The sequence below is a fragment of the Indicator indicator genome, chromosome 26 (genome assembly GCF_027791375.1).
Source record: "Indicator indicator isolate 239-I01 chromosome 26, UM_Iind_1.1, whole genome shotgun sequence".
Taxonomy (NCBI): Eukaryota; Metazoa; Chordata; class Aves; order Piciformes; family Indicatoridae; genus Indicator; species Indicator indicator.
Genome location: NC_072035.1, coordinates 15,163,445 through 15,175,555, shown reverse-complemented (window position 1 = coordinate 15,175,555; position 12,111 = coordinate 15,163,445). Strand labels below are relative to the sequence as shown.

At 56.1% G+C, this 12,111-nt stretch overlaps 1 protein-coding gene across 1 annotated transcript; it reads left to right on the top strand.

Moving 5' to 3' along the window:
• LOC128975766 (protein DGCR6) lies at window positions 1–8,092 on the top strand. The gene is made up of 5 exons (XM_054392792.1): window positions 1–110; window positions 238–398; window positions 1,251–1,351; window positions 2,836–2,976; window positions 7,393–8,092. The coding sequence occupies exons 1-5, from the start codon at window positions 1–3 to the stop codon at window positions 7,474–7,476; spliced, it is 597 nt and encodes a 198-aa protein (XP_054248767.1). The 3' UTR covers window positions 7,477–8,092.
• The last annotated feature ends 4,019 nt before the right edge of the window (window positions 8,093–12,111 follow it).

Sequence of the window (12,111 nt, the reverse complement as noted above, 5' to 3'; positions counted from 1 at the left end):
ATGGAGCGGTTGGGTGGATACGAGGCTGCGACGGAGCAGCTGTCTCGGCAGCAGGAGCGGCACTACCGGCTCCTGTCGGAGCTGCAGACTCTGGTGAAGGCGCTGCCCAGGTGAGCGGAGTGCGGTGGTACGGGGGGACTGCAGCGCCGGGGGCCAGCGCTGCCCCGGAACCGGCGCTGACCGGGTGTCCGGCGCTGCCCCAGGGGCCGAGGCTTGACCCGGGGCCGGTTCCGGCAGCTCCTGCCAGCAGCGTCTCTCCTACACGACGCTGAGCGACCTGGCTCTGGCGCTTCTGGACGGGACCGTCTTCGAGATCGTGCAGGGCCTGCTGGAGATCCAGCACCTCACCGAGAAGAACCTCTACAGCCAGCGCCTGCAGCTGCATAGCGAGCACCGCGGTGGGGACGGGCACGGGGCGGGGAAACGCCGGGGGAGGGGACGGACCCCGGGGCGGGGGGGGGCGACGGGAGAGGGGAGGGAACCCGGGGGGAGCGCCGGGAAAGGGGACGCCCCCGGGGGAAGCGCAGGGAGAGGGGACGGATCCCGAATTAGCGGGGAACGCAGGGAGAGGGGAGGGGGACACCGGGGGGTGGACAGCCCTGGAGGTGGAGGGCAAGCCCGGGGAGGCTCCGGGAGGCGGGGAGGAAGGAGGCTCCTGAGGGCACCGGGAGTGGAGGCCAGACTCTGGGGCCACCGGGGGAAAGCAGGCTAGGGTTCGGGGGCAGCGGGAGGAAGCAGGCACACGGGAGGCGAAGGGGATACTGGTGAGGAGCAGAGCTGGTGGAGGGTGCAGACTTGGGGAGGCACCGGGGGGAGGGAGCAAGTCCGAGGGGGGAACAGGCTCCAGGGGAGGTGGTGTGGGGGCACTGGGCTCGGGAAGGTCCAGGGCAGGGGGGAGGGGTAGTGCCCAGGCACCAGGGGGTGGAGATCCCAGGCTGGGATCTCTCGGGTGAGGAGAGCACATAGAGGGAGGCCTGGAGCACTGCCAGCAAGGTGTGGGGGATGCTGTGGGGGGAGCAGGTGAGGAGGGATCTGGAATAGAGGTGGGGGAATGCTGGGTGGCAGTTCTGGGGCACTGGGGGGACACTGGGCAGGGCAGCTCAGGAGCAGCTTGGAGGCAGCAGGCAGTAAGAAGGGTGGACAGGGAATGGGGATGGGGTGACACTGGGCAGGTGGTGTGGGCACTGGGGGCACGTTGGGTGCAGGCACAGCTGTACCTTGACCTGCTGCCTGTCCCTGTCCTGCCACAGGGATGAAGCAGGAGCTCTTCCACCGGCACAAGGAGGCCCAGCAGTGCTGCAGACCCCACAACCTGCCACTGCTCCGTGCTGCCCAGCAGCGGGAGATGGAGGTGAGGGAGGCCTGGCTGGGAAGAAACTTCCCAGGGGGGCTCACAAACCCTTTGCTGCATTGCAGCAGCATATCTCCAGTGGGTTTTGACTGTATTGTAGACCTTATTGTGGTCTTCCAGTATCTGAAGGGGGCCTACAAGAAAGCTGGGGAGGGACTTTTGACGATGTCAGGTAGTGATAGGACCAGGGGGAATGGAACAAAACTGGAAGTGGGGAGATTCAGATTGGATGTTAGGAAGAAATTCTTCCCCCTGAGGGTGGTGAGACACTGGCACAGGTTGCCCAGGGAGGTGGTGGAAGCCTCATCCCTGGAGGTGTTTGAGGTCAGGCTGGATGTGGCTGTGAGCAACCTGCTGTAGTGTGAGGTGTCCCTGCCCATGGCAGGGGGGTTGAAACAAGATGATCCTTGAAGTGCCTTCCAACCCAATTCTATGATGTTATATGTGTGTGTCCCTGCAGAGGTGGGAGTCACCAGCCATCCTAGCTGGTCTTGCTAGCACAGACCTAGACTCCTCATCTTGACTTGGAGGTCCTCTCCTCTTGGTGTCTGTCCTTTGTTCTCCCAAAGAGTTGGAGCCCAGGGTCTTGCCAGCTGGGATAGCTGTGATCCAGGTGTGGTCTAAGAGTCACAGGATAACAGAATGGTAGGGGTTGGAAGGGACCTCCAGAGGTCATCCATCTCAACCCCCCTGCCAGAGCAGGGTCACCCAAGGCAGGTCACACAGGAACACAGCCAAGTGGGGTTGGAAAGGCTCCAGAGAAGGAGACTCCACAACCTCTCTGGGCAGCCTGCTCAAGCACCCTCACACCAAAGAAGTTTCTCCTCATGTTGAAGTGGCACTTCCTGGGTTCCTCTTGCTGTTGTTCATACAAAATAACCTGACTTTCCAGTTGCAGAGGTAGGGCTTTGAGGGGATTCAGATCCTTTAGTGAATAAATGGCACTGAGGGGTGATTTACAGCTGCAGCCCTGTATGTTAGTGTCTAGGGACCATGGGGGCTGAGGGAGTCATTCAGGCTGGCACCTTGATGAGTTTGGGTAACCTAGATTGCCCTTCCAGGCCTCACCAGTTCTGTAAAGGGTAGGTGACAGCTGGACTGCTGACTTTGGGGGAACTTGCCTTCAGCTGTTGGCACACCTTGGCTTGCTGGGAAAAGTCTTTCAGACCTACAGGTCGGTATCTGAAACGCTTGTCCCAAGGAGCCAAGGTCATGGTCTCCTGGCCTCCAAACACCCAGAAAGCAGGCAGGTCCCAGTGCCTTCCCTTGTGTTTTCTGGAGTGGTTTTCTCTCAGCCATGGCAAGTGGAGGAGGCGAGGTCTGGGGCTGGTCCTGCTGCCCTCTGCTGTGCTCAGGAAGGACTCAGCAGAGCAGGAGTACTTTAAGAGCTCTTTGCTTTCAGTAAGACTTGAGAAGAAGATGGGAGAAGGCAGGGATTTCCTTTTTTTTCCCTCCCCTCCCCCCTTCATTGTTATCTTTTACAGGCTGTGGAACAACGAATTCGAGAGGAGCAGCGAATGATGGATGAGAAGATAGTCCTGGAACTGGACCAAAAAGTGATAGACCAGCAGAGCACACTGGAGAAGGCTGGGGTGTCTGGCTTCTACATCACCACCAACCCACAGGTTGGTATTCAGGCACGGGATGCAAAATGCAACCATAGCCTGGGCTGCATCCAAAGCAGGGAGAGCAGCAGCACAGGGAGGGGATTCTGCCCCTCTGCTCTGCTCTGCTCTGCTCTGCTCTGCTCAGACCCCACCTGCAGCACTGCCTCCAGTTCTGGTGCCCCCTAGCATAAGAAGGACATGGAGCTGCTGGAGAGGGTCCAGAGGAGGCCATGAAGATGATCAGAGGGCTGCAGAACCTCTGCTGTGGGGACAGGCTGGGAGAGTTGGGGCTGTTCAGCCTGGAGAAGAGAAGGCTCCAGGGAGACCTTAGAGCAGCCTTTCAGTACCTGAAGGGGCTCCAGGAGAGCTGGGGAGGGACTTTTGACATGGGCTGGGAGTGACAGGACAAGGGCCAATGGATTGAAGCTTGAGGAGGGCAGATTGAGACTGGAGATGAAGAAATTCTTTAGAGCGAGGGTGGGGAGACACTGGAACAGGTTGCCCAGGGAGGTTGTGGCTGTCCCCTCCCTGGAGATGTTCAAGGCCAGGCTGGATGAGGCCTTGAGCAACCTGGGCTGGTGGGAGGTGTCCCTGCCCATGGCAAGGAGTTTGGATGCTCTTTAAGGTCCTTTCCAACCATGAGTCTATGAAATCTGTCAGTACTTTGTGTGAATAGCTTCATTTTTGCTCTCAATCAACTCTTGCTCACTGGATCAGAGAGAGTGACTGTGCTGGTTTGAGGCCAGCCAGAACATCTCTTGCCCCGAAAGGGACAAAAGAATGACACACGCAAACAGATTGGAGAGTGATGGAAAGTTTGAATGGAAAAGCAATTGGTGAAACTACAGAAAACTACACAGCATAGTGGCAAAGAACATCCTAAAGCATACAGAGTCCCTTACACAATTCCCAGAGGCTTCCAATCCTTCCCTCCTCCCACCTGAGGGTCTACCTAATCCCTCAGGGCTCTTTCTTCCCCCTCCCGCTGCTAGGCAAGTCTCAGGCTGGCCAGGTCTGACACTGCCCCCCCCCCTCCATTCTCCTCCTGGCATTAGGCCTAGTCAGGCCTAAGAGGCCTTGAGGATACTCCCCCGGCATTACCCGATAAGAGAGGACATCTCCCATGGGAGCAGAGAGGGAAGAAAGAGGAAGAGAATGACTCTGCAGATGGCTTTATAGGGTGCAGGATTTATGGGTAGAAATACGCCGTTTCCTGTGTCCACCCCTATTGGGTGAGCACCCAGGACACCAGAGGTGTATCTCATGCAGCAGTGGCAGGGGGCACCCAGCCCAAACTGCCACAGTGACCCATCCTGGGCTTCATCAGCTGATGGGCAACATGCCCTGGACAGGCCTAGTACCAGGTTCCTAATGAAGGAGCAGAAATTTATTAGGCAGGGCAACATCTCAGCATCCTGCAGTGGTTTTCCCAGCCTGGAGGAAGGAAAACTGCCAGCAGCCTGCAGTCCTGTGACTCCTAAGTGGCCCTGAATAACCCCAGCCTAAGTGGCTGCAGAGGTTTAGAACTTTTGTTGCTGGCTGAGCTCTGCAAATTGCTTTCAGGAAGCCTTTTTAATTGGATATCTTGGTAATGCTGGCATGTGACTTCCTCAAGATGATGCCCTCAGGCTGTGAACAGAAGATTGTGCTTGGTTTCCCCAGTGGCTGCTCTCAGAACTCGTGAGCTGTGGCCTGGCTTCCTCTCTGATGTGCTGACACCACCACTGCAATGCAAAGATGAAGCTGACAGAGTCTCCTGATGCCAGAGAAGCTGCCAGGGGAGGCTGTCAGGCTGTTCCCAGCACTGCTTTCCAGCTGTGAGACCAGGCAGCTCAAGCACAGTCACAGGCTCACAGGATGTTAGGGGTTGGAAGGGACCTCCAAAGATCAGGAGCAGAGAATCCAGCACAGGTCACACAGGAATGCATCCAGAGGGGGCTGGAAAGTCTCCACAGAAGGAGACTCCACAACCTCTCTGGGCAGCCTGTTCCAGTGCTCTGGGAGCCTCCCAGTGAAGTTCCTCTTCTTGTTGAGGTGGAACCTCCTGTGCTGCACTTTCTCTCCATTGCCCCTTGTCCTATCCCAGGGTGCAAGTGAGCAGAGCCTGTCTCTGTCCCTTCCCTCCTGACCCCCAGCCCTCAGATATTCATAAACATTTCTTAAATCCCCTCTCAGGCTTCTCTTCTCCAGACTAAAAAGCCCCAGTCCAACAGGCATTTCCTAAAGCCCACACAATTCCTGCCTCTGTAGCCTTAAACAAACCTCTTACTCTTCCCTTCTGCTGGAACAATGGAAGCAGCTCTCTCTCTGCCCTCCTGCCCCTCTCTTTCATGTTATTTTTGTCAGCAGCCACCCACAGCAGGGCTCCTGTTGCCTGCTTTTGTTTCTCTTTGCCTGTGCAATAGCTGGGAGCAGCCTCAGACCTTGGCTGCTCTCTGTGAATTGTGGAATGGTTTGGGTTGGAAGGGACTTTATAGAGTATCCAGTTCCAATCCCCGTGCCATGGGCAGGGACACCTCCCACCAGCCCAGGTCATCCAACCTGGGCTTGAAAACCTCCAGGGAGGGGACAGCCACAACCTCCCTGGGCAAGCTGTTCCAGTGTCTCACCACCTTCATTCTAAAGAATTTCTTCCTCATCTCCAGTCTCAATCTGCCCTCCTCTAGCTTTAATTCCTTGCCCCTCATCCTGTAACTACAAGCCCTTGCAAAAAGTCTCTCCCAAGCTTTCTTGTGGACCCCCTTCAGGTACTGGAAGGCTGCTCTAAGGTCTCCTCAGACTGCATTGGGTTGGAAGGGACCCTCCAAGGGCATCTTGGCCAACCCCCCTGTAGGCAGCAGGGACACCTCCAGCTAGAGCAGGCTGCACAGGGACACAGCAAGGCTGAGCTTGGATGTCTCCAGGGATGGGGCCTCAAGCACAGCCCTGGGCAGCCTGTTCCAGTGTCTCCCCAGCCTCACTGTGCACAACTTCCTCCTCATGTCCAACCTCAATCTGCCCTGCTCCAGTTCCAAACCATTGCCTCTCCTCCTATCCCCACAGCCCCTTCTGAACAGTCCCTCCCCAGCCTTCCTGGAGGTCTCCTTCAGATCTTGAAATGCAGCTCTGAGGTCTCCCTGGAGCCTTCTCTTCTCCAGGCTGCATAGCCTCAACTCTTTCAGTTTGTCTTCAGTGGCTGCAGGACTGTTCTCCACTATTCCCATCAGCTGTTGGTTCCTCCTAGCATCTCTCAGTTGCCTGCTTGTGCAGCTGATAGATTTTTTTTTTTTTTTTACCAAAACTGTTTTTTCTTTCCACACACTGCAGTGTCTGCCGGCCTGAGCCACAGAGCAGCCATGGCTGTGTTCGCTGCTATGCCACGTAGTCTCTGTGCTTGAGTGAGTCAAGAGTGAGCAGATGGTGAGGAACACAAACCTGGTGTTTGTGAGCCCAGGAGATGCCTGCTCCACTTGGTAACAGTCATGCAAAAGGCAGGTGGTGGAAGGGAATGTGAGGCACCAGCACTGCAGTGTTTGGTGCATGGCTTAGATCCCACTTGCAGAGCGCCTGAAGTGATCCCTCCTGGGGGATCCTTCTCTCCTGAGCAGGATCAGAGTGTTGAAGATCATAGCATCATTAAGGTAGGGAACGACCTCTGAAATCAAGTCCAACCTTCTACCCAACACCTCCATGCCCACTAGACTGTGCCCCAAAGTGCCACATCTACTTTTTGAGCCCCTCCAGGGATGGTGACTCCACCACTTCCCTGGGCAGCCTGTTCCAATCCCTGACCACTCTTGCAGCAAAGAAATTCTTTCTAAATCTCCAACCTAAGCCTCCCCTGGCACAACTGCAGGTTGTTGAAGCAGCAGATTTCTAAGATCTCAAAGATGGTCCAAGGGCTGGAGCACCTCTGCTGTAAGCACAGGCTGAGGGAGCTGGGCTTGTTCAGCCTGGAGAAGAGAAGACTCTGGGGGACCTTACAGCTGCCTTCCAGTACCTGAAGGGATCCTGCAGGAAGGCTGCAGAGGGACTTATCATAAGGGTGTCCAGAGACAGGCCAAGGGGGAATGGTTTGAAGCTGAGGGAGAGCAGGGTTAGACTGGAGCTGAGGAAGTTCTTCAGTCTGAAGGTGATGAGACTCTGGAATGGGTTGCCCAGGGAGTCTGTGGATGCCTCCTCCCTGGGGGTGTTCAAGGCCTTGTTAGATGAGGCCTTGGGCACCCAAGTCTAGCTGAGAGGTTGGAGGAGATATCTCTGAGGTCACTTCCAACCTGACTGCCCTGGACTGTGGAGAGCTGCTTCAGGCAGCTGAAGCCCCTGGTTTCTTATCTTCATGCTCACTCTTTTGTTCCCTAAAGGTTAGCAACTCCTGAGTGGGTGGCACAAACCAGCCCTTTTCTGCTCCCTGCAGCAGGGACCAGGATCATCTTCTGCCTTCTGTTCCTCCTGCAGGAGCTGACTTTACAGATGAACCTTCTGGAGCTGATCCGGAAGTTACAGCAGAAGGAAGCTGAGGCCAAGAAGGCTTTTTCCTGAGGAGCAAATCTGCTGCTTACCTTCCACTTTTCTTCTGGCTTCCCTCTTAAGAGGAGGCTGGGCATGCCTTTGCTTTCTGTTGTGGTGGGAAGAGGCTGTGGAAGGAGGAGCTGAGGCCCTTGGATAATCTTAGAGCTGGGGAGAGCAGCTCCCCCCCTGCCCCAGCCTGTGGGGGTGGTTGGGGAGTGCCAGGCTGCTCCCCAGTCCTCAGAGCAAGCTGGTGCTGGATGTCTTGCTGGGATGAGGGATGTGATGGGGCTTCATCTGCAGCATCCAGGAGGAGTTTGCTGATGCAGGGGAGATGGGGCCAGGCAGCCAACCCAGCCCAGCCAGAGGTGGGAAGAGAAGCTGGGCAGGAGCAATGTGCTCTCCCCTGGCCTTGTGCAGGTGTCTGGTAGGGGACTGGCAGAGCTGAGCAGCTGCCACATCAGACCTAGCCCTCACCATCTGGTGCCACCACGCCACGGCAGATGGTTGGCAGCTGGAGGGAGAAGTCCAGAGGTTATCTCCAGGGTGCTTTTGTGTGTTCTGAGACAGAAACAATCTCTTCAACAGGCACACCCTTCCCAGAGAGCCCTCTAGGTGGGTATCAGCACCAGCTTTATTCAAGGGAGGGTTTGGGGCCTCTGCCCACCCTTGGTGGGCTCTGTTCTCAGCGTTCCCACCCAGCTCCAACAGCTGGGAAGCCTTTGAGGGCTTTTTGTTTTCTTGCTTTCAACCACTTCCCAAATGGAGAGCAATAAAACCTCCTGTCCTGCTTTCTGGGGCTGTCAGTGCTTGCCCTGACCATTGGTCCATCCTTGCTTGGTGAGCGTTGGAGTGTGGCGGGGGGGGGGGATTTTGGGAATGCCAGAATTGTGGGGATTCAGGCATTGGGGTAACGGGGGGGGGGGGGGGAGGGGGGGGGGAGGGGGAACCTGGAGTGTTCCTGAGACCTTGGGGCTGAGCTGATGACTCTCAGAGGCTGAGGTACACTGCCATGGCCAGCTGCACAGGAGCTGGGGCACTTGCTGAGAACCTGGTAAGGAATCCAGTACCTGAAGGGGCTCCAGGAGAGCTGGGGAGAGACTTTTGACAAGGGCTGGGAGTGACAGGATGAGGGACAATGGATTGAAGCAGGAGGAGGGCAGATTGAGACTGGAGATGAGGAAGAAATTCTTTAGAGTAAGGGTAGTGAGACACTGGCACAGGTTGCCCAGGGAGGTTGTGGCTGTCCCCTCCCTGGAGATGTTCAAGGCCAGGCTGGATGAGGCCTTGAGCAACCTGGGCTGGTGGGAGGTGTCCCTGCCCATGGCAGGAGAATTGGAACTGGGTGATCTTGAAGGTCCCTTCCAACCCAACCCATTCTAGGATTCTATGAATTGCCTCAAGTGGGTGTTGGGGCAGGGCTGTGGACAGTGTTGGCTGCCAGTCTGGAGCAGGGCAGGATCTGGAAACTCTTCTGTTCTTCATCAGTGAAGTTCAAGTTGAAGAAGCTGTTGGGGGTGGCTCAAAGACTTCACCACCATGTGTTGAAGGTCTTTGATTACAGCTGGGTCACCGTTTAAGAGTCCCCAGGGCAAGGCTTATATCTGGCAGACATCTGCTCCTTGCTCTTGCTGCAGTCTCTCCACAGCAGAAGGCAGCATGAGAAGATGCAGTGTGTGGGTAATGACTGAGGCTGGGAGGTGGCTCCAGACCATCTGAAGGTACTGTGGGGCCCTCGTGGTCACTTGAAAGCAGATCTGAGGCTAGATCAAGCCAGGAGTGTGGCTGGGGAAACCAGCTCAAGTGAGGAACCCTTGCAGAGGTGCTGGAAGAGCTTGTGGGCAGCCTTTTTGGTAGGAAGAGGGAGTGGTGGAGAAGCTGATCACTATAGACAAACATGCTGAAGAGCAGCAGCTACAAGATCCCCCCCCCCCCAGAAAAAGGCTTTGCAAATTCAGGGCTGAATCCTCCTCCTGTTTGCATTCATGGGTGAATGTTCCTCCCTTTGGGAACTCAACTGCTGTGGTTCAGCAGCTGGGACCCTCAGCTGGGAGCCCTGCTAAAAGGGTGAGGAGCGGAGTAGGCAGCATTCCCCCTCTGCAGGGGACACTCCTCCCACCTGTGAGGACACATGGACAGAGCAGCCTCTGGTGCTGACTGGGTGAAGGCAGCATCTGTGTGTGACCAGAGCTGTTAGCAAAGAAATTGCTTCCTGGCATGAGGATGAGGAAAATGGGCAGGAAAGAAGTGTCCTGGGCACAGGCAAGGAGACTGTCTGCCTGGGTGCTGGGGGTCCCAGAAGGACTCTCCTGTCTTGACACACTGACTCTTGTGTTGCTGAAGCAGCAGCAGAGCTGATGGTGTGGCTGGAGAAGCTTGAGGGCAGCTACTCACAGGCTCATAGCATGGCTTGAGTTGGAAAGGACCTTAAAGATCATCCAGTTCCAACCTCCCTTGCCATCCCCAGGGACACCTACCACCAGCCCAGGTTGCTCAAGGCCTCATCCAGCCTAGCTGTAAACATTTCCAAGGATGAGGCATCCACAACCTCCCTGGGCAACCTGTTCCAGTGTCTCCCCACCCCTCAACTGTCAAGAATTCCTTCCACAGGTCAGGATTGCAGCCAGAGGGGTTCAGCCCCACTTCAGTGCCCTGTGCCCTGAGGAGTGGAGCTCACCTTGACTCTGAGCTGCCCATGAGGCAGCAGAGCTGCCCACTGCCTCTGCTGCCATCCCTCCTCGAGGTCACAGTGCTGGGGCTGGTGGTTGGGCTGCTCCAGCACCACTACCATGACAACAGCAGCTCACAGGCTTCCTGCTCCTACCATCTGGCTGCAGAGAGCTCTGGCAGCCAGCCCCAGCTGCAATTTTCCATGCCTGTGCTCAGGTTGTGTTTCAGGAAGGTTTCCACACCATGGTGAGTGGCAGCAGGGTGGCCAAAGGTGGTTAAGTGGTGGGAAAAGGACTTCAGAGTTGCCTGGGGTAGCTCCTGGTCAGGGGTATGGGATCGACATCATGTCCCTGCAGCAAAACAGGCTGGGCCCCCCAGGCCTTGCTGGGCACCCACAGGGATTTTTTTTTCCAGCCAAGAGCCTTTGTGTCACTAGAGGGTGTCAACCCTGGTGACAGTTGGGCTGGGGTCTAACTTGAGGGGGAGTGATCCAAAGAACTGGATGAGGGGATTGAGTCCACAATTAGTAAGTTTGCAGATGACACCAAGTTGGGAGCAGGAGTTGATCTGTTAGAGGGCAGGAAGGCTCTGCAGAGGGACCCTGCCAGGCTGGACAGATGGGCAGAGTGCAACAGGATGGCATTCAACAAGTCCAAGTGCCAGGTGCTGCACTTTGGCTACAACCACCCCAAGCAGCACTACAGGCTGGGGACAGAGTGGCTGGAGAGCAGCCAGGCAGAAAGGGACCTGGGGGTGCTGGGGGACAGGAGGCTGAACAGGAGCCAGCAGTGTGCCCAGGTGGCCAAGGTGGCCAATGGCATCCTGGCCTGCATCAGCAATAGTGTGGCCAGCAGGAGCAGGGAAGTCATTCTGCCCTGGACTCAGCTCTGCTCAGGCCACACCTTGAGTGCTGTGTCCAGTTCTGGGCTCCTCAGTTTAAGAAGGACATTGAGATGCTGGAATGTGTCCAGAGAAGGGCAACAAAGCTGGGGAGGGGTCTGGAGCACAGCCCTGTGAGGAGAGGCTGAGGGAGCTGGGGGTGTTCAGCCTGGAGAAGAGGAGGCTCAGGGCAGACCTCATTGCTGTCTACAACTACCTGAAGGGAGGTTGTAGCCAGGTGGGGGTTGGGCTCTTCTCCCAGGCAAGCAGCAGCAGAACAAGAGGACACAGTCTCAAGCTGTGCCAGGGGAGGTTTAGGCTGGAGGTGAGGAGAAAGTTCTTCCCAGAAAGAGGAATTGGCCATGGAATGTGCTGCCCAGGGAGGTGGTGGAGTCACCATCCCTGGAGGTGTTCAAAACAGGATTGGATGTGGCACTTGGAGCCAGGGTTTAGTTGTCAGGAGGTGTTGGGTGATAGGTTGGACTGGATGATCTCTGAGTTTTTTTCCAACCTGGTTGATTCTATGATTCTATGACATGCAGGGAAGAACTGCTGGATGCTCTTTGGTTCAGCCTCCCAACTCTCAACCAGCACCCCAGGAACACAGGTTTGGGGACCCCTTTGGTGGCACTGGACCTCAAGTTCCTGCTGAAGTCCCCTTGTGTGTCAGAAGCAATGTGGAGAGGGGATGCACAAGAGGCTGAAGCTTCCAGCCCTGGTGGGAGGTGACCAACAGAAGAGCTACAGCTCTGTGCTCACTTCTGAGCTGAAGGAAGGTGAATGATAGGTAACAGCAAGGGACAAGTCCTGTTTCCCCCTTTTTTCTGTACTTTGGGCTGAGGAGGACAAGAGTGGTGTCCTCTCCATGTGAGGAGGTCAGTTCAGCATAGATCAGGGTGAGGAGAGCTCAATGGGCTCTGAGTTCACCATCAGCACTCAGGGAGTGCTGCTGGGGTGAGGACTGATGGGGTCCACTGAAAGATCAGCTTTAGCCCTTAGGAGCCATCAGAAAATCAAAGGAGACATTGGGAGCAGAAAAGAAAATGAAAGATAAAAACCTTTTGGCTGCTGTGGAGTCTCTGATGAAGCCAGACCCAAACAGAAGTCACTTCATCCTGA